Genomic DNA, 26653 nt, shown 5'->3' on the forward strand with positions numbered 1-26653 from the left:
AAGGACTCCACTTTAAAAAAAATTGTTTTGTGATTTTCTATATAGCTTTTGCCTTCTACTATAATGTGACCGTTACGCAACATAATTCCAGTGGAGGAACAGACATGATGCCTGTGTTGAAAGAGGTGTGTCTGTGAAGAACCTACTTTCCGAGGGAAAATGTTATCCAGCCAGTTTTTTTTATTTAGTTCCTGCTAAAAAGAAATGAGGAAAAAGTCTGTCCCTCTTTGTCTGACTCCCTCTGGGTCAAATCTCCATGTCGCTGTCTTTGTCATTGTCGTGGTCTCCGTCGTAGAACTCGTTGGCTGCCTCCGGCCTGCTGTAGTCGTCCTCGCCCCCCCTCTCGTCGGGGTCGGGCTCGTCGTTGCGTTCGTAGCCCAGGATGTCTGCGGGAACGTCGTGCATCTGGACGCTGGGCGCGTGGTTCAGCATCTTCAGGTTCTCGAACACCGTCTGATGGATCTGCTCCAGGTACTGTCTGGAGTTCTGGTTCTCGATCTTGGTGCTGAGATCCGGATGCAGCGTGAAGTCTGGAGCAAAGTACTCAAAATACTCGCTATACGGCAATTCATCGCTGATAGATTCATCTACCAACAGAGAGGTCTCGTAGGTCCAGCAGCGAGCCACGTTCCTGACCGTGTATCCCCCTCCTCCCAGTACCAGCAGAGGAATCTTAAAACTCTTCACAAACTCCACACACTCACCATGCCCTCGTATGCTGAGGTTGAAAAAGCCCAGTCTGTCGCAGCCTAGGGAGTCTGCTCCACACTGCAGAACGATGCAGGTCGGCTGGTAGAAATCGACCACCTGTCTAACGACCGGCTGGAACAGCTGCCTGTAGCTCTGGTCATCAATGCCCTTTCTGAGGGGAACGTTGAGGCAGTAGTACCGGCCGCTCTCTGCCCCAACCTCATACATGTCACCTGTCCCTGGGAAGAAGTTGTTCCCGTATTTGTGGAAGGATACGGTCATGACGCGGTCGGTCAGGTAAAAGGCTTCCTGTACGCCGTCGCCGTGGTGAATGTCGATGTCGACGTACAGAACCCTCGGGTGGTATTTGAGCAGCTCCAGGATACTGATGACGATGTCGTTGACGTAGCAAAACCCAGATGCCTCGAATTTCTTGGCGTGATGCAGACCTCCGGCCCAGTTGACGGCGATGTCACAGATCTTGTGGTTGAGCTGTGTAGCGCCCTGTAAAGAGGCTCCCGTGTATCTCGAACAGAACTCAAACAGACCTGGAAACACAGGACAGTCGCCCCCGACATTGAAGGTGTCGAGGCTCTTGGTGAAGCCCTCCATGTTGTTAGGGCTGACCTTCTGCAGGAAGTCGATGTAGTCTTCAGAGTGGAACCGACACATGTCGTGCTGCGACGCCTGGTACGGCTTAAACACCATCATCTTCTTGTAGAGTCCGTAGTGCAACACCAAACTGTGAGTCACAGACAAACGGTGAGGCTTCATTGGGTGGCCAGCACCGTAGTGAAAGTTTCCCACGTCTGGGTCATAGAAATACGCGGTTCGGTTGGACATCATCATGAGAAACTTCCTTTGCGTATTTCCCTTATTTTGCGAAGGTTTTGCAGCTATATAAACCGGCTGTTCATTTAGCTAGCAGGCAGCCGCCATGGTAAACACCGTGTACAGTACGTGATCAGTGTCCGTGTGACGACAGTGTCCCGTTATTCAAACTCCGTGCACTCATTCTATCGGGTGGAGACTCTGGTTAAGGGGATAAGATGTTGCTGGGAATGAAGCTGTCACTCGAGCAGTTGTAATGTCATCAGTGATGTCACCAGTGATGTCACTATATAATTGTGATGTCACTACTCTTGTCATCAGTGAATTGTGATGTCATCAGTAGGGATGGACAAAATATCTAAATATCGATCGTGATACCTCCTCTTGCGATACATTATTGATACATTGGTGTCCATATCGTGATACCATTGTGATGCCATATCTTGACATTTATCCTGAAATGTGTGTTTTTAATCAGGACTAGATCATACACAATTTTCAGCTATTCATATACTATTCTCATCACTGCACACACACTGTACTAATGATAAATGCTACTACTACTAATAGCTATAGATGAGACAAACATCTGTTCCTGTGTAGAATCAGGCTGTATACATTATTCATTATTCAAATTAAATGTAAAAATTCTAAACAGAAGATGTCACCAACTATCCAACCAGCAATTCCACTCTGTCTCCACTAGAGTGTGATGTTACACTTCTGCACCACTTCTGTCTTCTGAAAGGCAACATTATAATATAAACCATATTTTATTTTCCACTTTGTTGAAGTGAACTATAACTGGAACATCAGTGTGTTATTATGATGTCATCATCTCACTATTAAGAAACGGTGGAATGAAAAGCTTATTTGTGTCTTTAAAAGACTGGGTGTGCCTTTTCCAACAAAAGTGAAAGTGATGTCATCTCTGCTGGATCCAGCTAGCTGCTTGAAGCTGGTCACAACAGTAGTACGCCAGCCAGTGTTCTCCTGGTGTAAATCCATAGCAGAGGAGCAGAGTGGGTAAACCGGTGTGCACCTTAGTCAAAGGACGCTCCTAGTAGGATTTGAATTCTGTCAGATTTTAATCTATTCACTGTATTACTGCCTGATGTAGCACAGAGGTTTTTCAAAGAGCCTTCCCTGCAGCAGGGCTCCAAACAGTTTCAAGGGATAAATATTACATTAGCTATTGCATTAGTTATCAAAAGGAGATCACATACAGTAATAGCCTAAATGTATGTGATTTGGTTAGAGTTCAGAGATATAGTAGTTTTTTTAGGGAATTTTACTGTTTTTACATAACTTTTTTTATAGTCTGCAGCTATGTTGTCTCAATCGGGATCAAATAATAATCATGATCCCTTAAGTTAGGCATCCAGGAATTTAGCGAAACTACAGTAAGCAGATAAACTTGTGGTGTGTGTGTGTGTGGGGGGGGGGGGGGGGGGGGAGGGGGGGGGGGTTGGGAAGGCTTTGTCTGAGGGGAGGCCCACAGCCTCAGACTTTGAAACCCTCTGATGTAGTGTTTATGTTGTCATCCACCTTTAGTGTATTGAGTGATGGGATTAAAATATGGAGAATCTTTTGTGTCTCAGAGGTCACACACACACACACACACACACACACACACACACACACACACACACACACACACACACACACACACACACACACACACACACCACATATCTAGAGAACACACACATTTGCCTACTCTCTCTCTTGTAGGATCTAGTAGGATCTGTCATAGCTATGATGAGACAATCATCTGCTGTATGTGCAGTGCAGAATCAGGCTGTACAACTCAACTCCTTATAGCCTACACGTTTATTCAAGTCCCATTATTCAAATTAAAATGTAAAATTTCCAAACAGAAATAAAGCCTACCACTATCCAGCCAGCAATTCCACGCTGTCTCCACTAGAGTGCGATCTTACACTTCTGCACAACTTCTGTCATCTGAGTCTGCTGAAGGATAAACACTTATAAATTATAGTTTATTTTCCAGTTTGTTGAAGTTAACTATGACTGAGGGACATCTGTGTCTTATTGTAATGTAATCATCTTGCTAGAAGACGAAAGAAAAGGTGGAATGAAACGCTTAGTGACATATATCTTTAAAATACTGGGTGTGGCTTTCCAAGGAAGTTAAATTGATCTTGTCAAATTTGCTAAGTCAGTCGTGTGACAGAGCAAGGAGAAACACGAGGCAGTCATGGCGTCTGCTTCTTACACAGAGGATTTGACTTGTTCTATTTGTCTGTGTCTCTTCACTGATCCAGTGAGTCTTGTCTGTGGACACTCTTTCTGTAGGGAATGCATCACAAGTTCCCTGAGTGCACAGGACCTGTGTCCACAGTGCAGGACGACTGTACCGACAGAAGAGAAATTCCTCCCAACCAGCCATGTTCTGAAAAGCCTCACTGAAAAAGCTAAAGAAGCTGAGAAGATTAAGAAGGAACAGAGACATGAGAAAACAGAGGTGAGTTAGTGTTTTCTTTTTCTGTTTCTTTTTTACATTTGTAGCCTACTCCAAGTCATTAAAAGATGATTCTCTCATCATTGTCTGTCATTCCTTGTCTGTCTATTCCTATTTTTTCCTAGGCTATAGATTGCATTGTATTATCTTTATTTATCTATGTATTTGTTTATTTATTCATTCATATATTTACTTATATTTAAGGTGACTGAGTGCCCTGAACATGAAGAAAAGTTTAAACTCTTCTGCGAAACAGACCAGCAGTTAGCTTGCGTCATATGCCGAGATGGGGAGAGGCATGATGGACACAAGTTTAAACCAATCAAAGAGGCAGCTACATCTCTGAGGCGGGAGCTGACAAAGGGTTTGGAGAACCTTCCTGATGATATACGTGCTTTAGAGAGTTTAGCCACCAAACAGAGGGACGAAATAACAAAAACCCAAGAGACCTCCTGTCAGCTGATGACCCAAATCAGCACCCAGTTTAGGGAGATGCACCAATTCCTGAAAAAGAGAGAAACTGAGATCAAGAAAGAACTTCAGGAGAAAGAGAGAGAAGCTGTGGAGGAGATGAATGAGAAGTTAAACACAATGGAAACGGCTTTGTCTGAGAGCAGACAGCTAGAGGTGAAGGTGACCTCAGTTCTGGAAATTCAAGACTCAGGGAGGTTCTTACAGAGCTGGACTGAAGGTAAAACCATGATGACTCGAGAGAGTTTATCCAGGCCCAGAGCAAAAGATCTTCAACTGACCTGCAGCTCCCTCTGTCTGGGACCTTATGAAAGTCACCTGCAGTTCTTTGTGTGGAAGGAGATGATTCAGGTGATCAAACCCCGAGCAGATCTGCTCTCACTGAAAAGAGACAACACAGGTGTAACTGTGTCAGATGATGGGCGCAGTTTGTTTTGTACGTCCAAAAGCGTCCAAACTCAAGCACGTGGTTTGGCATTTGGCCAACCTCGAGGCCAACCTTTTGGCAAAGCCACATTCGGATTTGGCTCTACCACAGGATCTGCCTTTAACAGTGGTACATTTGCCACCCAACCTCGTGACCAAGCAGCCGCCTTTACCAGTCATTCATTTGGCACCCAACCTGGTGGCCAAGCCACCGCCTCTGGTGGTGTATTTGGCACCCAAACTGGTGGCCAAGCGACAAAAGACTTTTTCAATTGCATTTACAGGCAGAATAATTTCGGTTCTTCTGAAACATTCAGTGTCAATGAGTTCACCTCTGGGCAGCATTATTGGGAGATAGAGGTTGGGAAAAGGGATTATTGGGAAGTTGGGGTAAAAGACAATTTCCTGAAGTATGATGGCCAAAAATATATCATTCGCAAACAATCTTCAGAAACAGAGCTAAGAATTAGAGGCAGCCCTAGAAAGTTTGGGATTTACCTAAACTGCTCCTCCAAGGAGCTGTCCTTCTATGATGCAGACAATATGAAACATGTTCACACCATGAGCTTATTAGGTCTCATGGCCATGCCAGTGTCAGCTTACTTTAATGTTGGATGCCGCAAGGACACAGATCCTAACCCTCTGACAGTGTGCTGGTACTGAACTGTGACCCTCTGACAGTGTGCTGGTACTGAACTGTGACCCTCTGACAGTGTGCTGGTACTGAACTGTGACCCTCTGACAGTGTGCTGGTACTGAACTGTGACCCTCTGACAGTGTGCTGGTACTGAACTGTGACCCTCTGACAGTGTGCTGGTACTGAACTGTGACCCTCTGACAGTGTGCTGGTACTGAACTGTGAGATTTTGGGCTATCAGGAAATGGGCCCTTGAAAAAAACTGAAGATAAATATGAGACTTGGTGTCAGATTTTGGTTCCAAAATCCAATAAAAAAATTTTTAGCAACCATAACGAATCAGTAACATTGATCATACTATACAGTATACATACTGTATCTTATCTTATATTTTGAGTATGCAACTCTTGTGTCTCTCTCTTTTTCTAACCAACACACAGCATGATGTAATTATCGCTTGTGATGTATGGGTGAGCAGAAACTCAGCAGTGTTGTGTCTGGGGCAATAATTACCAGGTTACTTTCAGGATTAATTTTGAATATGGATTCAAAATGGTTTAAAAATTTCCCCCTTTGTTTTATTGATCATGTCAACAAAGGAATACCCTCTAAAATACTTCTAACATGTTGGTTTATTAAAATTAAAATTTAGTAGACTCATTGGTGATATGTTTCCATGGTGTTTTTAATGTTTTTTCCTCTGGACTTTCACCTGTTAAACTTTATTTCATTTCTGCACATTTTTGTATCATCTGTAGTTTTTGTGAGCAAGAAATTCAAATGTATTTTTATAAATAACCAAAAACAAGTAATATCTATAGTCAATCTTGCCTTTAATCAAATGTTAATATATTTAGACTCATTAGCGAGATGTTTCCATGTTGTTTTTCATCTTTTTTCCTCTGTTTCATTTCTGCACATTTTTGTATCATCTGTAGTTTTTGCAAGCAAGAAATTTGAATGTACAAATTTGAATGTACCAAAACAAGTAATATCAATATCAATCTTGCTTTTGTCTGAATATGTAACCTATGTTACCATAGCTTTATCAGTGCTAAATGGAGTGAAGAAAATGAGCACTCATGTAATACAAATATGTATAAACTATTGGAATTGACTTTTTTGATTGATTTACTTTTGACTTTCGTGTGTGTGTGTGTGTGTGTGTGTGTGTGTGTGTGTGTGTGTGTGTGTGTGTGTGTGTGCGCGTGCATACGTGTACTGTGTGTGTTTGTGTGTGTGTGTGTGTGTGTGTGCGTGCGTGCCTGCGTGTGTGCATGTGTGCGCGTGCGTGCATGCGTGTACTGTGTGTGTGTGTTCAATTCAATTCAAAACTTTATTCGGGACACAGCTCAGGGGGGTCCATAGTACAACAGACATCATACATAATATATAAATAAAGATATAGAGAGAGAGATTAAGATTGTGTGTGTGTGTGTGTGTGTGTGTGTGTGTGTGTGTGTGTGTGTGTGTGTGTGTGTGTGTGTGTGTGTGTGTGTGTGTGTGTGTGTGTGTTACCAGACTGGTTAATGCATGAAGGACAATTTAGCTCTCAACTGCATTTTGGCACGAGTCAGTGTGACCTGTACCAATGTGACCAGTTTACTTTCTCTTCACAATAGAACAACTATGGTTTGGAATTGAAGCTAAAGATCTAAAGCAATGGGCTTGCTTCAGAATCTCTAAAATAAATTATTATGTTTATGTCCATCATCATTGCAGTAATTGGACAATTGGCTAAATATTGTGTGTGAACACTAAATCAAGACATTTGAAATATAAAAATATAAATCAGAGGAGAGTATAGATGGTTTTCATGGAATTGTGTTGCTAGGGAACAGTTTGGAACCTATAGCTTATTTCCTGTAAGTTATTGTACTAGTAAACAACAGGAAGTAAGCTGCATGGGGTGGATTTTGAATGTTTATGTTGTTGAGTTGAAACTGTCATTTACCATAACATACAACTTGAATGAATACCATCGTCGCAGCACGACCCGATGTTCTATGTATCTATTTCATTTCGGTTAATGAAATACAGTACAGTATTTTTGTGGCTTTTTTTCTTTTACTCGAGGGAAGAGGAAAGTGAGGAAAGTGAGGGGAGGGCAGAGAGAGAGAGGGACAACATGTATAAGATACAAACCCATACCGCAGAACAGTGACGTGCACAGACATTTTGGGGGGCAGGTGCTCAAGTGAGAAATGGGCACCCCTCTCATAATTATTTATTCATTAAAAAAAAAACTCACATACAGTGTGGGGCCCGTGGGTGACCACACTTGAAGTGCCCTGGGGCCCTCATCTGAACGTCCATGGACAATTTGTCCAACTTGAAAAACAAACTTCCTGTGGTGTAAAGTTCACAGCGAGTGACATCATCATCAGGTGCACTGGATTCGTTCTTCGGACTTCCTTGTCCGTCTTCATATCACATGCTTCAAGTTTCAAAGGTTCAAATCTTTATTATCCCGGACCCGGAGCAATTTGTTGTAGGCTACACCCAGCAGTAACCATATAACCATCAGCCAAACCCTAATCCACCTTATTTCGAGATGCCATGATGCCTTATGGGTGCGTTACGTTGCTGACACAGACACAACATACTGTAGCCAGTAGAGCTCCGTGAAGTGAGCAACAATCTCCCACAGTTCGACTTCCGGTTTGGCGATTTTAACCCTAAACCCCCGTAGCGCATCCAGCTTGGCAAAAATCTTGTCAATAAATATTCAGAATTGTTCAAAGAGCAACAGAAATAGTGGATGTGATAGATACAATTATTACATTCCCTCAAATAAGTCGTCAAACGAGTGTATTTATTGTGACAAGCAACTTTTTTCCCCCAGCGTCAGAGTTTTAACGAGGAAATGCGCAAGCTGCAACAATTGTTTACTGAGGTATAATTTTGTATCCTTCCTTTAAACATCTTCACATGTGGAGTCGTGAACTAGTTGCAGTCAGTGTGTGTTAAAGAGGCACTATACAGTCTTCACTTTGTTGTACATTGTTTCATGTAAATTCTGTGAATAAATACATAATTGCTGCTTTATGCCTTTTTAGGGGTCTTTTTTCCTCTTCAGTTACACAGATATCGTGATGTATCGTAGATGACATTTCTTGCAATGTATCGATTATCGCAGAATCGCTGTATCGTGATACCATCGAGGAAGAGGCATTATGTACATAATATGCAACATACCGCTATATTTATACATATTGCAGTATGTTTTATGTGTTGTCATATCTAGCCATAAAATTGGGATATGTATATGTTGCATATAAGAACATATAGGATATTGTGTGTGCCCCACATAATTGTATATGCACAATGTATTATGGACATGTGAAAAAAAACATAATATAAAACATAATATACGGTAAACATAATATTGTCATATATGTCAGCTATGTGATTATGTCAATGTGAGAATGCAATATGATTGAATACCATATATGTCCACATATTTTCTTTTAATACATATATTGAAATATCATGTCCACATATGAAAAAACATTATATATGTAGGCTACATATAGTTAATTTTCATATGTGGAGATAATTGAGATTACAATATTAAAATAAAAATACATTCAATATTATGGCTGTTAGCTATCAGATGAGCTTGAGGGAAATTATGTTTTTGTCTCAGCCTGGAATCAAACTAGGTCCTCACCACTTGTTTGGATACAAACATCATCGTTCTACCCATGTGTGCCAGCGTGTCTGTTGAGGGAGAGTATTACAAATAGGACTGATAAGCCGATATGGCATATGAGCATACAGTAGCCTATATGCTGACTTATGTAAGAACCACATTATATGTTTAATGCGTAGATATGTTGACATGTAAGAATAACCATGCTCATTGCTTATAGCATTATGTATATGCTGACATAAGTTAGAATATACATTATGTTCATTGCTTATATGAGCATACATGTTGACATATATGAGAATAACCCTATAGGTTGATTGCTTGTATGTACTGTATATGTAGCCATATGTAAGAAGAACCCTATACGCTCATTCCTAATATGTACATATAAGAATAACCTTATGTTCTTTGCTTACAAGGACATGGATCCTAGCCCATTGACAGTGTGCTGGTACTGAACTGTGAGATTTGTGGGCCATCAGGAAATGGGTCCTGGGCCTTTGTAAAAAACTGTCAAGATAAATATGACACTCAGTGTCAGATTTTGGTTAAAAAAAATGTAGCAACTCGTAACGAATCATTAACAGTGTCACTGTAAAACTATTGCACTGTAGATAGAAAATCCAAACTATAAAATTGAACTGGTCTGGTTTGTGGCCACAGATGGTTGTAAACTGGTTAATCAATAGGTTTTATGTGGCTGGATTTAGCAGGCACGTTGGTAGGTAGCTGTTCTGGTTAATCAGCAACAGAAACACGTGCAGCGTTACATTCATAAGTGTGGCATCTTTGGTGTGTCTTGAGACACCATGAGGAATGCAGAACAATTTAGATTGTAACTGTATTTTGTTTAAAACAGTAAGACTCCTTTCCCAGAGGCTTTAGTCAGAACTAGTCTAGATCATACACATTTTTCAGCTATTATACTTCTCATCACTGCACACACACACACTGTACTAATGATAAATGCTCTTATCAGAGAACACCAAGTACTACTACTACTACTACTACTACTACTACTAGCTATAGATGAGACAATCATCTGTTCCTCTGTAGAATCAGTGGCATCATTGTTTAAATTAAATGTAAAATTTCTAAACAGAAGATACCTGTCACCAACTATCCAACCAGTAATTCCACTCTGTCTCCACTAGTGTGATGTTACACTTCTGCACCACTTCTGTCTTCTGAAAGGCAACATATAAACCATATTTTATTTTCCACTTTGTTGAACTGAACTATAACTGGAACATCAGTGTGTTATTTTGATGTCATCATCTCACTATTAAGAAAAGGTGGGGTGAAAAGCTTATTGTCATGTGTCTCTAAGCCTTTTCCAGGAAAGTGAAAGTGATGTGGCAAATTTGCACCATCTCTGCTTTCTCTGTCTCTTGCTTCTCCCTGCTGGATCCAGCTAGCTGCTTGAAGCTGGTCACAACAGCAGTATGCCATCTTGTGTTCTCCTGGTGTAAATCCATAGCAGAGTAGCAGAGTGGGTAAACCGGTGTGCACCTTAGTCAAAGGAAGCTCCTAGGATTTGAATTCTGTCAGATTTTAATGTATTCACTCAGGCCCGTAGCCAGGGTTAGAGAAATACCGAGGTCATTTTAGCGCGGCGTGGGGGGCCCAGGGGGGGCTGTGGCCCCCCGGATAGAAGATTTTGTCCATTTTAAAGTAAAATGCTTCAATCTGGTGCACTTTGAGAGCAAAATGAAGAGGCTAGATCTATAAAGAACTACATACATCATGTCAGATTAATATCCTCTTTACTGTGCTGTTGCTTTAAAATGATCCAAAAAATAAATGTCTCCCCATATGATATAATTTATATTCTGCATACAGGTCACATGGCAGAATACTGCTCAATTAAATACAATGGCCCATCTACACAAACATCACTTACAGGGGAGTTACTTACCCATTCACTTCAATAGAACTGTCCCCAAAGTCTAGTCCCAATCTAGCCTCAATGCTAGATTGAGGCTGAATGTTGTGAGTTAATCTGAATGTTGTGAGTTATCTCTCTTCCTTCTATAGCACACAGAGAGGAAGCAAATTGTTGCATTTCCGATCAACTGTCGCGTTAAAACATCAATGACAGATTAATAGATCTGGGGACCGGGGCTATTTAAAAAAAAAAAAAAAAAAAAATTTTTTTTTTGGTGTGGAAAATACCGAGGTCATGACCTCGGTGTCCTCAATGGTAGCTACGGGCCTGTATTCACTGTATTACTGCATGGTGTAGCACAGAGGTTTTTCAAAGTGGGAGGTGGGCCTCCCCTGCAGCAGGGCTCCAAACAGTTTCAAGGGAGGCTCAGTGAATGGAAGTGAAACAAATATTACATTATTAGCTATTGCATTAGTTATCAAAAGGAGATCACATAATAGCCTAAATGTAGGCTTAGGCTATGTGATTTGGTTAGAGTTCAGAGATATAGCCTAGTAGTTTGGGGAAATTTTACTGTTTTTACAGACCTTTTTTTAGTCTGAAGCTATCTTGTCTCATTTGGGATCAAATAATAATCATGATAGGCATCCAGGAATTTAGCGAAACTACGGTAAGCAGATAAACTTGGGGAAGGGGGGGGGGGGGTTGGGAAGGCATAGTCCCAAAGCTTTGTCTGAGGGGAGGCCCACAGCCTCAGACTTTGAAAAGCTCTGATGTAGTGTTTATGTTGTCATCCACCTTTAGTGTATTGAGTGAAGGGATAGGGTGTATGTTTTGTATTCTTTTGTGTCTCAGAGAGTAGATCATAATGTCAGCTATTCTATGGTCAACACTGCACACGCATGCGCGCGCGCACACACACACACACACACACACACACACACACACACACACACACACACACACACACACACACACACACACACACACACACACACACACACACACACACACACACACACACCACATACCTAGAGAACACAAACATTTGCCTACTCTCTTGTAGGATCTAGTAGGATCTATAGGATCTGTCATAGCTATGTGATAATCATCTGCTGCGACTGTATGTGCAGTGCAGAATCAGACTGTACAACTCAACTCCTTATAGCCTACATGTTTATTCCAGTCCCATTATTCAAATTAAAATGTAAAATTCCCAAACGGAAATAAAGCCTACCACTATCCAGCCAGCAATTCCACTCTGTCTCCACTAGAGTGCGATGTTACACTTCTGCACCACTTCTGTCATCTGAGTCTATGCTGAAGGATAAACACTTCTAAATCATAGTTTATTTCCCAGTTTGTTGAAGTTGACTGAGGGACATCTGTGTCTTATTGTAATGTAATCATCTTGGTAGAAGACGAAAGAAACGGTGGAATGAAACGCTTAGTGACATATATCCTTAAAATACTGGGTGTGACTTTCCAAGGAAACGAAAGTGAAATTGATCTTGTCAAATTTGTGCAGTCAGTCGTGCAACAGACAGAGGAAGGAGAAACACTCGAGCGAGGCAGCCATGGCGTCTGCTTCTTACACAGAGGATTTGACTTGTTCTATTTGTGTGAGTCTCTTCACTGATCCAGCTGAGTCTTCTCTGTGGACACTCTTTCTGTAGGGAATGCATCACAAGTTCTCTGAGCGCACAGGACGTGTGTCCACAGTGCAGGACGACTGTACTGACAGAAGAGAAACACCTCCCGATGACCAACCACATTCTGAAAAGCCTCGCTGAAAAAGCTAAAGAAGTGCAGAAGATTAAGAAGGAACAGAGACATGAGAAAACAGAGGTGAGTTAGTGTGTTTTTACGTTTGTACTCCAAGTCATTTTTTTAAACCATATATTTATTGATTTGACATGTATATCGTACTGTACATATTCTTTTCATACTTACATAGGCCTACATCTTTTATACCCCCCCCCATGAACATGTGGCAGTAAAATCAAAAGAAAAGGTCATTCAATAAATAAATAAAAGGAGTAAATACTAAAAAAAAACAAGTGAATCAGATGCAGATACAATCACATTACAAAACATAGCACACTTCCAATGCCTCCTCAATGTCACTCCAAGTCATTCTAAACATGATTCTCTCATTTCCTTATCATTGTAAGCTATTCCTCTTTTTTCCTCTAGTTTGCATTGTAGTATTTTATTTATTTATTTATTTATTTGTTTGTTTATTTATTTATTTATTTATTTATTTATTTATTTATTTATTTATTTATTTATTTATTTATTTATCATATATTTATCCATATATTTATTTATATTTCAGGTGGCTGAGTGCTTGTGTCCTGAACATGAAGAAAAGTTTAAGCTCTTCTGCGAAACAGACCAGCAGTTAGCTTGCGTCATATGCCGAGATGGGGAGAGGCATGATGGACACAAGTTTAAACCAATCAAAGAGGCGGCTACATCTCTGAGGCGGGAGCTGACGAAGGGTTTGGAGAACCTTCCTGATGATATCCGTGCTATAGAGAGTTTAGCCACCAAAAAGAGGGACGAAATAACAAAAACCCAAGAGACCTCCTGTCAGCTGATGACCCAAATCAGCACACAGTTTGAGGAGATGCATCAATTCCTGAGAAAGAGAGAAACTGAGATCAAGAAAGAACTTCAGGAGAAAGAGAGAGAAGCTGTGGAGGAGATGAGTGAGAAGTTAAACACAATGGAAACGGCTTTGTCTGAGAGCAGACAGCTAGAGGTGAAGGCGACCTCAGTTCTGGAAATTCCAGACTCAGGGAGGTTCTTACAGAGCTGGACTGAAGGTAACACCATGATGACTCGAGAGAGTTTATCCAGTCCCAGAGCAAAATATCTTCAACTGACCTGCAGCTCCATCTGTCTGGGACCTTATGAAAGTCACCTGCAGTTCTTTGTGTGGAAGGAGATGCTTCAGGTGATCAAACCCCGAGCAGAGCTGCTCTCACTGAAAAGAGACAACACAGGTGTAACTGTGTCAGATGATGGGCGCAGTTTGTCTTGTACGTCCAAAAGCGTCCGATCTCAAGCACATGGTTTGGCATTTGGCCAACCTCGGATGGAACCTCGGATTGTTGGCCACGCCACATCCGCTCCCGCATTTGGCTCAGCAGGATCTGGTTTTTCATTTGGCTCATCAGCAGCATCTGGTTTTGCATTTGGCTCATCAGCAGGATCTGGTTTTACATTTGGCACCCAACCTGGTGGCCAAGCCACCGCCTCTGGTGGTTCATTTGGCACCGCCGCAAGCGAAATGTTCGATTGCATTTACAGGCAGAATAATATTGGTTCTTCTGAAACATTCAGTGTCAATGAGTTCACCTCTGGGCAGCATTATTGGGAGATAGAGGTTGGGAAAAGGGATTATTGGGAAGTTGGGGTAAAAGACAATTTCCTGAAGTATGATGGCCAAAAATATATCATTTGCAAACAATCTTCAGAAACAGAGCTAACAATTACAGGCAGACCTAGAAAGTTTGGGATTTACCTAAACTGCTCCTCCAAGGAGCTGTCCTTCTATGATGCAGACAATATGAAACATGTTCACACCATGAGCTTAAATCTCATGACCATGCCAGTGTCAGCTTACTTTAATGTTGGATGCAGCAAGGACACAGATCCTAACCCTCTGACAGTGTGCTGGTACTGAACTGTGACCCTCTGACAGTGTGCTGGTACTGAACTGTGACCCTCTGACAGTGTGCTGGTACTGAACTGTGACCCTCTGACAGTGTGCTGGTACTGAACTGTGGGATTTTGGGCTATCAGAAAATGCATGGGCCCTTGAAAGAAACTGAAGATAAATATGAGACTTGGTGTCAGATTTTGGTTCCAAAATCAAAAAAAAAAAAAAAATTGAGCAACCATAACGAATCAGTAACATTGATCATACTATACAGTATACATATCTTATATTTTGAGTATGCAACTCTTGTGTCTCTCTCTTTTTCTAACCAACATGATGTAATTATCGCTTGTGATGTATGGGTGAGCAGAACATTAGCAGTGTTGTGTCTGGGGCAATAAGTACCAGGTTACTTTCAGGATTAATTTTCAATATGGATTTAATTTTTTTCCCCTTTGTTTTATTGATATATCATGTCAACAAAGGAATACCCTCTAAATACTTCTAACATGTTGGTTTATTAAAATGTAAATTTAGTCGACCCATTTGTGATATGTTTGCATGTTGTTTTTCATCTTTTTTCCTGTGTACTTTCACATGTAAAACTTTATTTCATTTCTGCAAATGTTTCTATCATCTGTATAACCAAAAACAAGGAATATCTATAGTCAATCTTGCCTCTAACCAAATGTTAATATTAGACCCATTGGTGAGATGTTTGCATGCTGTTTTTCATATTTTTTTCTCTATTTCATTTCTGCACATTTTTGTATCATCTATAGTTTTTGCAAGCAAGAAATTTGAATGTATTTTATACCAAAACAAGTAATATCTATCATCAATCTTGCTTTTGTCTGAATATGTAACCTATGTAACCTTTTATCAGTGTAAAGTGGAGTGAAGAAAATGAGCACTCATGTAATACAAATAATGTATAAACTATTGGAATTGACTTTTTTGATTGATTTACTTTTGACTTTCAGCATTGACACACCATTTGGCTTTACAGAAAGAAGACCAAATAAGGCATTAATAGAGCACCCCATGCTGTCATAACCCTCAGCCCAAATGACGTCACTAAATGACGTCACCATCTCCGACGTCACCTTCTCCATGACGTCACCTTTGCAGCGTGACGTCAGTTGCCCAAATGACGTCAGTTATGACATCATAAATGCCCTTCTCCTGGTACTATATAAGGCCCCCATCACCACAGCTTAAATCACACTCGTGCAGTCATCACTCACCTTGTGTCAGCATCACGCATCCATCCAGCATCTCCAGGCAAGAAGCTTCCTTCAGTCCAGCACCATGTCCGAGTCCGAAGACGAGCAGCAAATGTTCAGCTCCACCGTGGACGCCTTCCTCCAGAGCACGTTCAACGCCCCGGCCAGCCCCGGGCAAATCCCCGATCCCCAGGCTTCATCTCCGGGCGTCTCAGGCGTCTCACTGGACGCTCCCCGCACCAGGGGCCGCGGCCGCAAAAGAAGACCCAACGTCCCGGAGGTCCTCGTCTCGCCCGGATCGCAGTCCGCGCAGCACTCCGAAGGCCGTGGCCGTGGCAAAAGAGCCCAGAAGTCCACCTCCAAGAAAGGCCCAGCGAAGCGCACCAAGACCGCCGGCTCCTCGGCGGACGCGCCAAGGCTTCCAGCCCCTCCAGGCCTCCATGATCCCCTGATCACAACAATGTCTTCACTGGTCGGGTCCCTCATCGACATCGATGCCCGGCTGAGGACGCTCACGAGCCCCACGCTCCCCACGGCAGCAGCCCAAACAGCGCACCAGGTTTCAGGCTTGTATCCCCCTTCTCAGCCCGCATTTCCTCCGGCAATATCAGCCCAGCCAGCCCCGCTCCAAAATCCAGGTGCGTGCGCCGAGTTCCCTCCCCTCCCCGCACTCATCCCCCCTATGAATACCCTCGCCTCGGCCATCCACTCCCCCGGACACGGGAGGCCGTATATCCCACTCTCAGCTAACATATCGCCCAGGCTTCGAGCCATGATCCTCCAAGGCAGGGATATCAATCTAGTCAGCATTATCCTGCCGTCCGCTGAGTGCAGCAAAAAGTTAACGGGCGGCCAAGATATATCGGCCGTCCTGAAATCTTCCGACCCCCGTCTCGCCAAAGATCTATCGCCAACCGAATTCCTCGTTGCGTTCGGGGTTTTCCGCGACATCATTTGCTCAGTGTACCCCAGCCGTCGCGTCGAGTTAGACGAGTACTTGGCTCTGATGGGAGACCTCCACCTCAGGTACGGGAAAAACATATTTTACCAGTACCACAAAGCGTTCTCTACAAAAGCGGCGCTGTACATAACTCGTTCCAACATCCGTCTAGACTGGTCCATGTTGGATACCGAGCTATTGGTACTGGTCACGGGTGGTCATCAGGCGATCACCTGTTTTTCCTGCGGCGAAACAGGCCACACAGCGCCCCTATGCGCTGCGGCCGCCTTCCAGGCTTCCGGGAGCAACACACCGTTTCCGGCCGGTCCACCCTCTATGGGTCCACCCCCCCTCCTCCAGCAGGAAACCTTCCAGCCATCTCAATCTGACCGCTAGCCTGCCACCCTGATCGCGTATTTACCGATCATCTCTTAACCGGCCTCTCCCAGGGGTTCAAAATAGGAGTAATTTCTCCCCCCACAATTTCCCACGTCTCTAAAAATCTGCAAACGGCTCAAAAAGAGCCCAAAGTAGTTTCTCAACTCCTTAGCAGGGAATTATCAAAAGGATTCATAATCTGCCCATTTGATTCTCCCCCCTTCCCGGTGTTCCGAACAAGTCCAGTAGGCGTCGCCACTCACAAATATTCCGGCAAAAAGCGCCTAATTATAGACCTGTCAGCGCCTCATCATGGCCCCACTCCAAGCATAAACAGCCTCATTCCTCCCGAACCTTATTCCCTCCACTATGCAAAAATAGACCACGCCATTCGTTTAATCAAACTGGCAGGCAAAGGTGCGTGGCTTTCTAAAGCCGATATCTCAGACGCCTTCAAAGTCATCCCTATCCATCCCTCCCAATGGCATCTATTCGGAATAAAATGGGATTCAAAATTCTATTTTTCCGTAAGGCTCACGTTTGGGTGCAGAAGCAGCCCCGCCATCTTTAATTCACTAGCAGAAGCTCTATGCTGGATATTGCTAAACAATATCCGTCTCCCCGCAGTGCTACACCTGCTAGATGATTTCCTGCTCATCGACCCTCCGTCCGTCCCCTCAATATCCCTAGTTAAACTCAAAGAGACGTTTCACAGGCTGGGCGTCCCTCTAGCTGAGGAAAAAACCTCCGGGCCCTCATCATCTCTTGAATTCCTGGGCATTAATCTCGACACCAAGCTTATGCAAGCTTCCCTCCCCCTCGAGAAATTGTCTCGCATCCGCAAAATAGCTCAGTCCTATTCAGCAGCCAGCCACATTTCAAAACGAGACCTTCTGTCTCTGCTCGGCCACCTGAATTTTGCTATGCACATCATTCCCCAAGGGAGGTCATTCATTTCCAGGCTGCTCGATTTAGCATCGTCAGTCCCCAGCCTCCTTGACTCTGTCACCCTCAACGAGGGATGCCGATCCGATCTCAAATTCTGGGCTCACCTCTTAGAAAATTGGAACGGAATCTCATTTTTCTATGATGAAATCGTCTCGTCTGCCGACGACTTAAAACTGTTCACAGATGCAGCCCCATCCGTGGGTTTCGGGGGGGTCTACCAAGGCCACTGGTTCGCTGGCACTTGGCCGCAGCAGTTTGCCGGCTTGGATCAGTCCTCCGCTCTATACGAAATATACCCGATAGTGGCTGCCTGTCACATATGGGGGCGCTTTCTCGGCACGTAAAAGGATAGCAGTCAAATGCGATAATGCTGCAGTAGTCGCCATCATCAATAAAGGGCGATCATCTTCCCTGGCCATTATGCCTTTTGTTAGGCGCCTAACCTGGCTTTCCGTCACCCATAATTTTATCATGGTCGCCAGGCACATCCCCGGGCATATTAACATAATCGCTGATCACCTCTCCCGTTTCAATTTCCAGGCGTTCCGCAGACTCTACCCCGAAGCAGACTCGACTCCGACACCTCACCCCTCCTTTCCCGCCCTCACACTCTCATAGAGAGCAATCCCCACCTCACCCCTTTTCTCCACTCGGCCCAGTCCTACATTAGGCAAGGACTGGCCAGTTCCACCATCAAAGCTTACGACGCGGCTTGGCGAATGTTTGCCATGTTCTGCCTCTCCGTCAACCAGCCCGTTCACCCCGTTCTAATTCCCACAGTATGTGCCTTCATTTCTTTCTGCGTAGATGTCCGCCACCTCCGCCCTCCTTACATCCGCAGCCTAGTGGCAGGCATCCAATTTTACGCCAGGGGCCTCGACCCGGCTTTTCCCAGTCTATTTACAAATCCAGTTGTTAAACTACTATTAAAAGGCATTTCAAAAGCTTTTCCGTCTGCCCCCGACTCCCGGCGTCCCATTACTCTCCCCATATTACGGCACTTGTTAACCAGCCTCAGACAAGGCATTCACTCCACCTTTTTAGACAGCCTCTTAGAGTGCGTATTTTCCCTGGCCTTTTATGGGTTCCTCAGAATCAGCGAGTTTACATCCCCCGCCACGTTTCAACCCTCACGCGACATAACTCTCTCCGATTTAAAATTCCACCCCGACCACTATAGCATCTCCCTGAAACATACCAAAGTAGGCGGAGCTTGCTCTATAATCATTGCTCGCATCCAATCTCCCTTCTGCCCCTTCTCGGCCATGATTCGATACCTTAGAGTCAGGCCCCCAACTAGTCCCTCGGCCCCCCTTTTCCTCATCTCTCCCCATCATCACATGACGAGATCCTGGTTCATCCTCCACTTCAAGACCACACTCCAGAAATGCAACATCCCTGCGGAGAACTATTCCAGCCACTCCTTCAGGATCGGAGCAGCCACATCAGCAGCCACGCAGGGGGTGTCCTCCGCCTCCCTTCAACAACTGGGGCGCTGGTCCTCAACCGCCTATGCATCCTACATTCGACCAGAGCAAGACACCATATTATCAGCCCAGAGATCCCTTCTTCCATGACTAAAGAGGCAGCAAGCACTTCGTTGGTGGTGATCAAACTCTCCCTTTCTCATCGATGCGCCCATGCCCGGGCTATCCACATCCACTCCCTTGCATCCCCGCTTTGCCTTAAAAAAACCCAGTCAGCCCCTCATCTCCCGACATGCATAAATTCTCCCCCTGTCAGCCCACGACCTGACTAAAGCATACCCCAGGCGAGCTCCATGACCCCCGTTTTCACTCTCCCAGTTCCTGAAATAACTTTAAATTCCTTTGGGGGATGACCCCCGTTTTCACTCTCCCTGTTCCCGAAATAACTTTAAATTCCTTTGGGGGATGTCCTATCTCTTACAGCACCGACGCCCTCTCTCATAAGCAAGAGGAGCGTCACATCATGGAGTCATACGCCATACTCAAACTGTCTATTCTGATTCAATAAAGTTTGTTAAAATTATATTAAGAGTCTCTCATGATTGAAGTGTAGTCGCAGACTGTAGTTCAATCATGGAAGACCAAATAAGGCATTAATAGAGCACCTCATGCTGTCATAACCCTCAGCCCAAATGACGTCACTAAATGACGTCACCATCTCCGACGTCACCTTCTCCATGACGTCACCTTTGCAGCGTGACGTCAGTTGCCCAAATGACGTCAGTTATGACATCATAAATGCCCTTCTCCTGGTACTATATAAGGCCCCCATCACCACAGCTTAAATCACACTCGTGCAGTCATCACTCACCTTGTGTCAGCATCACGCATCCATCCAGCATCTCCAGGCAAGAAGCTTCATCCCACCACCTCCCCCAGATCACCACCAATGTTATGACTCCCGTTGGAAACAGATCCCCTCAGGGGGGATGTCCTATCTCTTACAGCACCGACGCCCTCTCTCATAAGCAAGAGGAGCGTCACATCATGGAGTCATACGCCATACTCAAACTGTCTATTCTGATTCAATAAAGTTTGTTAAAATTATATTAAGAGTCTCTCATGATTGAAGTATCTTTGATGACAGAAAGAGAAATCATGCATTCAGTTTTGATAGGTTCACCGGGCAGCATTAAATAGATGTTGGAAAAATGGCTTATTGGGTACTTGGGGTAAAATATAATTTCTTGAAGTACGATGCCCAAAAATATGCCATCTGCAGTCAGTCTTCAATAACAGAGCTAACATTTACTGACAGACCTCGAAAGATTGGGATTTGCATAAACGGCTCCTTCAAGGAGCTACGATGCAGACAATATGAAACATGTTCATACTATAACCTGTCGCAGAGTCAGCTTAGTTTAATTCATGTTGGATACAGTGTGCTGGTGGTGAACTGTGGGATGTTGGGTCATCAGCAAATCCATTGGCCCTTGCAAAACAGACAAACAAACAGCGAAGCTAAATATTATTATTGGTATAAGTTGTAAATGGAATACTCAGTTTGGTTCCAAAATGTAATGGACCAAATACCTAATGCACCTGCTAAAATGAATGAGTAAAATAAATTACATTACATAACATTAAATAGACAAGAAGTACATAGACATGTAAATAATACTGTTGTAATATTTTCAGTTTGAGGTCAATTATTATTGGCTGCTTGCTTTGCGTTGTGTTATTTGGATGAGCAGATCTATGTACTACTGTATGAAATAGGGGACTGAGTATAGCTGGGGCAATGAGTATCAGGTTACTGTTTCATCATTTTCAATCAAATCTAGGTTAGACTGATTTTTAGATTATGTAAATTGTCCTAATCTGGTTAACCAATTAGTCTCAGTAGCTGGACAGACCAAGTAGCTGTTGTGGTAATCTGGTCGATCAGCTACCAGCTGTTTCAGAAAGCATACAGTAACTAGAGCCAGTATATAGTGTTAGTATCCTGGTGTAAATTCATTGCACAATAGCAGAGTGGAGTAGTTTGTGGCTAAGGTTGTCAGACTGGTTAGGTTAGTGTGGCATCTTCCGTGTGTCTTGAGACAGACTGGTTAGGTTAGTGTGGCATCTTCCGTGTGTCTTGAGACAGGTTCATTCATGCACAAAGAACAATTTAGCTCTCAACTGCATTTTGGCACGAGTCAGTGTGACCTAATGTGACCACTTTACTTCCTCTTCACAATACAACAACTATGGTTTGGAATTGGAGCTAACTGCTGTACAAATCTAAAGCAATGGGCTTGCTTCAGAATCTCTCAAATGAATGCTTATGTTTATGTTTATCATCATTGCAGTAATTGGACAATTGGCTAAATATTGTGTGTGAACACAAAATCAAGACATTTGAAACATAAAGATAATAAAGCAGAGGAGAGTATAGATGGTTTTCATGGAATTATGTTGCTATGGGAACAGTTTGGAACCTATCTTATTTCCTGTCAGTTATTCTAAACAACAGGAAGTAAGCTGCATGGGGTGGATTTTGAATGTTTATGTTGTTGAGTTGAAACCGTCATTTACCATAACATACTGTACAACTTGAATGAATACCATTGTCGCAGCAGGACCCAATGTTCTATGTATCTATATAATTTCGGTTAATGAAATACAGCACAGTACTACTATTTTTGGTGAATTTTTTGCTTTTACTAGACTCGAGGGGAGAAGAAATTGAGGGGACGGCAGAGAGAGAGGGATGACACACACACACACACACACACACACACACACACACACACACACACACACACACACACACACACACACACACACACACACACACACACACACCACATATCTAGAGAACACAAACATTTGACTACTCTCTCTTGTAGGATCTAGTAGGATCTATAGGATCTGTCTTATAGCTATGAGACAATCATCTGCTCCGACTGTATGTGCAGTGCAGAATCAGGCTGTACAACTCGCCTCCTTATAAATGTTTATTCAAGTCCCATTATTCAAATTAAAATGTGAAATTCCCAAACAGAAATAAAGCCTACCACTATCCAGCCAGCAATTCCACTCTGTCTCCACGTGAGTGCGATGTTACACTTCTGCACCACTTCTGCACCACTTCTGTCATCTGAGTCTATGCTGAAGGATAAACACTTCTAAATCATAGTTTATTTTCCAGTTTGTTGAAGTTAACTATGACTGGGGGACATCTGCGACTTATTGTAATTTAATAATCTTGCTAGAAGATGAAAGAAAAGGTGGAATGAAATGCTTAGTGACATCTTTAAAATACTGGGTGTGGCTTTCCAAGGAAGTTAAATTGATCTTGTCAAATGTGTTAAGTCAGTCGTGTGACAGAGCAAGGAGAAACAGGAGGCAGTCATGGCGTCTGCTTTTTACACAGAGGATTTGACTTGTTCTATTTGTCTGTGTCTCTTCACTGATCCAGTGAGTCTTCTCTGCGGACACTCTTTCTGTAGGAAATGCATCACAAGTTCCCTGAGCGCACAGGACCTGTGTCCACAGTGCAGGACGACTGTACCGACAGAAGAGAAATTCCTCCCAACCAGCCATGTTCTGAAAAGCCTCGCTGAAAAAGCTAAAGAAGCGGAGAAGATTAAGAAGGAACAGAGACATGAGAAAACAGAGGTGAGTTAGTGTTTTCTTTTTCTTTTTCTTTTTTACATTTGTAGCCTACTCAAGTCATTAAAAGATGATTCTCTCATCATTGTCTGTCATTCCTTGTCTGTCTATTCCTCTTTTTCCTCTACAGATTGCATTGTATTATCTTTATTTATCTATGTATTTGTTTATTTATTCATTCATATATTTACTTATATTTAAGGTGACTGAGTGCCCTGAACACGAAGAAAAGTTTAAACTCTTCTGTGAAACAGATCAGCAGTTAGCTTGCGTCATATGCCGAGATGGGGAGAGGCATGATGGACACAAGTTTAAACCAATCAAAGAGGCGGCTACATCTCTGAGCCGGGAGCTGACGAATGGAATGGAGCTACTTTCTGCTGATATCTGTGCTATAGAGAGTTTAGCCACCAAACAGAGGGAAGAAATAACAAAAACCCAAGAGACCTCCTGTCAGCTGATGACCCAAATCAGCACCCAGTTTGAGGAGATGCATCAATTCCTGAGAAAGAGAGAAACTGAGATCAAGAAAGAACTTCAGGAGAAAGAGAGAAAAGCTGTGGAGGAGATGAATGAGAAGTTAAACACAATGGAAACGGCTTTGTCTGGGAGCAGACAGCTAGAGGTGAAGGTGACCTCAGTTCTGGAAATTCAAGACTCAGGGAGGTTCTTACAGAGCTGGACTGAAGGTAACGCCATGATGACTCGAGAGAGTTTATCCAGGCCCAGAGCAAAAGATCTTCAAGTGACCTGCAGCTCCATCTGTCTGGGACCTTATGAAAGTCACCTGCAGTTCTTTGTGTGGAAGGAGATGCTTCAGGTGATCAAACCCCGAGGAGAGCTGCTCTCACTGAAAAGAGACAACACAGGTGTAACTGTGTCAGATGATGTGTTGAATACGTTGCAAACTCATGCAACCTATGCCTCTGGTTTTTCAAAATATTCGGATGTCTCTTACCTCCAGAACCAACAGAATCAGGCTTTAATAGCCTGCAAATATCAAAATAGTTTACAAGCCCCACATGCATTCAAGTGTCACAGTGTCAATGAGTTCACCTCTGGGCAGCATTATTGGGAGATAGAGGTTGGGAAAAGGGATTATTGGGAAGTTGGGGTAAAAGACAATTTCCTGAAGTATGATGGCCAAAAATATATCATTTGCAAACAATCTTCAGAAACAGAGCTAACATTTACAGGCAGACCTAGAAAGTTTGGGATTTACCTAAACTGCTCTTCCAAGGAGCTGTCCTTCTACGATGCAGACAATATGAAACATGTTCACACCATGAGCTCAAATCTCATGACCCTGCCAGTGTCAGCTTACTTTAATGTTCGATGCAGCAAGGACACAGATCCTAACCCTCTGACAAAAAAGATAGTGAAGAGGTACTGAACTGTGGGATATTGGGCTATCAGGAAATGGGCCCTTGAAAAAAACTGAAGATAAGTATGAGACTTCAGGTGTCAGATTTTGGTTCCAAAATCCAATAAAAAAAAATTGAGCAACCATAACGAATCAGTAACATTGATCATACTATACAGTATACATATCTTATCTTATATTTTGAGTATGCAACTCTTGTGTCTCTCTCTTTTTCTAACCAACACACAGCATGATGTAATTATCGCTTGTGATGTATGGGTGAGCAGAAACTCAGCAGTGTTGTGTCTGGGGCAATAAGTACCAGGTTACTTTCAGGATTAATTTTCAATATGGATTTTATTTTTTCCCCCTTTGTTTTATTGATATATCATGTCAACAAAGGAATACCCTCTAAATACTTCTAACATGTTGGTTTATTAAAATGTAAATTTAGTCGAGTCATTTGTGATATGTTTGCATGTTGTTTTTCATCTTTTTTCCTGTGTACTTTCACATGTAAAACTTTATTTCATTTCTGCAAATGTTTCTATCATCTGTATAACCAAAAACAAGTAATATCTATAGTCACTCTTGCCTCTAATCAAATGTTAATATTAGACCCATTGGTCAGATGTTTGCATGCTGTTTTTCATCTTTTTTCCTCTATTTCATTTCTGCACATTTTTGTATCATCTATAGTTTTTGCAAGCAAGACATTTAAATGTATTTTATACCAAAACAAGTAATATCTATCATCAATCTTGCTTTTGTCTGAATATGTAACCTATGTAACCTTAGCGTTATCAGTGTAAAGTGGAGTGAAGAAAATGAGCACTCATGTAATACAAATAATGTATAAACTATTGGAATTGACCTTTTTGATTGATTTACTTTTGACTTTCACCATTGACACACCATTTGGCTCTACAGAAAGTATCTTTGATGACAGAAAGAGAAATCATGCATTCAGTTTTGATAGGTTCACCGGGCAGCATTAAATAGATGTTGGAAAAATGGCTTATTGGGTACTTGGGGTAAAATGTAATTTCTTGAAGTACGATGCCCAAAAATATGCCATCTGCAGTCAGTCTTCAATAACAGAGCTAAGATTTACTGACAGACCTCGAAAGATTGGGATTTGCATAAACGGCTCCTCCAAGGAGCTACGGTGCAGACAATATGAAACATGTTCATCCTATAACCTGTCGCAGAGTCAGCTTAGTTGAATTAATGTTGGATACAGTGTGCTGGTTCTGAACTGTGGGATGTTGGGTCATCAGCAAATCCATTGGCCCTTGCAAAACAAACAAACAAATAGCGAAGCTAAATATTATTATCGGTATAAGTTGTAAATGGAATACTCAGTTTGGTTCCAAAATGTAATGGACCAAATACCTAATGCACCTGCTAAAATTAATGAGTAAAATAAATTACATTACATTACATTAAATAGATAAGAAGTACATAGACATATAAATTATACTGTTGTAATATTTTCAGTTTGAGGTCAATTATTATTGGCTGCTTGCTTTGCGTTGTGTTATTTGGATGAGCAGATCTATATGTACTACTGTATGAAATAGGGGACTGAGTATAGCTGGGGCAATGAGTATCAGGTTACTGTTTCATCATTTTCAATCAAATCAGTGCAGTAGTTTGTGGCTAAGGTTGTCAGACTGGTTAGGTTAGTGTAGCAACATCAGTGTGTCTTGAGACAGGTTCATTCATGCACGAAGAACAATTCAGCTCTCAACTGCATTTTGGCACGAGGCAGTGTGACCTAATGTGACCACTTTACTTCCTCTTCACAATACAACAACTATGGTTTGGAATTGGAGCTAACTGCTGTACAAATCTAAAGCAATGGGTTTGCTTCAGAATCTCTCAAATGAATGCTTATGTTTATGTTTATCATCATTGCAGTAATTGAACAATTGGCTAAATATTGTGTGTGAACA

The 26653-nt window shown here is 42.5% G+C and overlaps 3 protein-coding genes and 1 pseudogene across 4 annotated transcripts; 3 read left to right on the forward strand and 1 right to left on the reverse strand.

The window, feature by feature from the left end:
* Positions 1-246: 246 nt before the first annotated feature.
* On the reverse strand, positions 247-1536 carry LOC310795088 (histone deacetylase 3 pseudogene; annotated as a pseudogene). Its single transcript has one exon. The product of its transcript is annotated as a histone deacetylase 3 pseudogene (transcript).
* Positions 1537-2443: 907 nt separating this feature from the next.
* On the forward strand, positions 2444-5758 carry LOC310794929 (nuclear factor 7, ovary-like; the record flags this gene model as incomplete). Its single annotated transcript, XM_083656962.1, has 5 exons — positions 2444-2547; positions 3841-4009; positions 4211-5033; positions 5617-5623; positions 5713-5758. 5 exons carry the CDS (start codon positions 2444-2446, stop codon positions 5756-5758), a joined length of 1149 nt encoding a protein of 382 aa, XP_083513088.1.
* A 6895-nt stretch (positions 5759-12653) lies between these two features.
* LOC310795087 (zinc-binding protein A33-like) lies at positions 12654-15599 on the forward strand. The gene is made up of 2 exons (XM_083657113.1): positions 12654-12931; positions 13422-15599. Exons 1-2 carry the CDS (start codon positions 12845-12847, stop codon positions 14775-14777), a joined length of 1443 nt encoding a protein of 480 aa, XP_083513239.1. The 5' UTR covers positions 12654-12844; the 3' UTR covers positions 14778-15599.
* A 7455-nt stretch (positions 15600-23054) lies between these two features.
* LOC310795086 (nuclear factor 7, ovary-like) lies at positions 23055-25557 on the forward strand. The gene is made up of 2 exons (XM_083657112.1): positions 23055-23338; positions 23535-25557. Exons 1-2 carry the CDS (start codon positions 23072-23074, stop codon positions 24723-24725), a joined length of 1458 nt encoding a protein of 485 aa, XP_083513238.1. The 5' UTR covers positions 23055-23071; the 3' UTR covers positions 24726-25557.
* The last annotated feature ends 1096 nt before the right edge of the window (positions 25558-26653 follow it).

The sequence above is a fragment of the Poromitra crassiceps genome (genome assembly GCF_964638095.1).
Source record: "Poromitra crassiceps genome assembly, chromosome: 20".
In the NCBI taxonomy this organism is placed as follows: Eukaryota; Metazoa; Chordata; class Actinopteri; order Beryciformes; family Melamphaidae; genus Poromitra; species Poromitra crassiceps.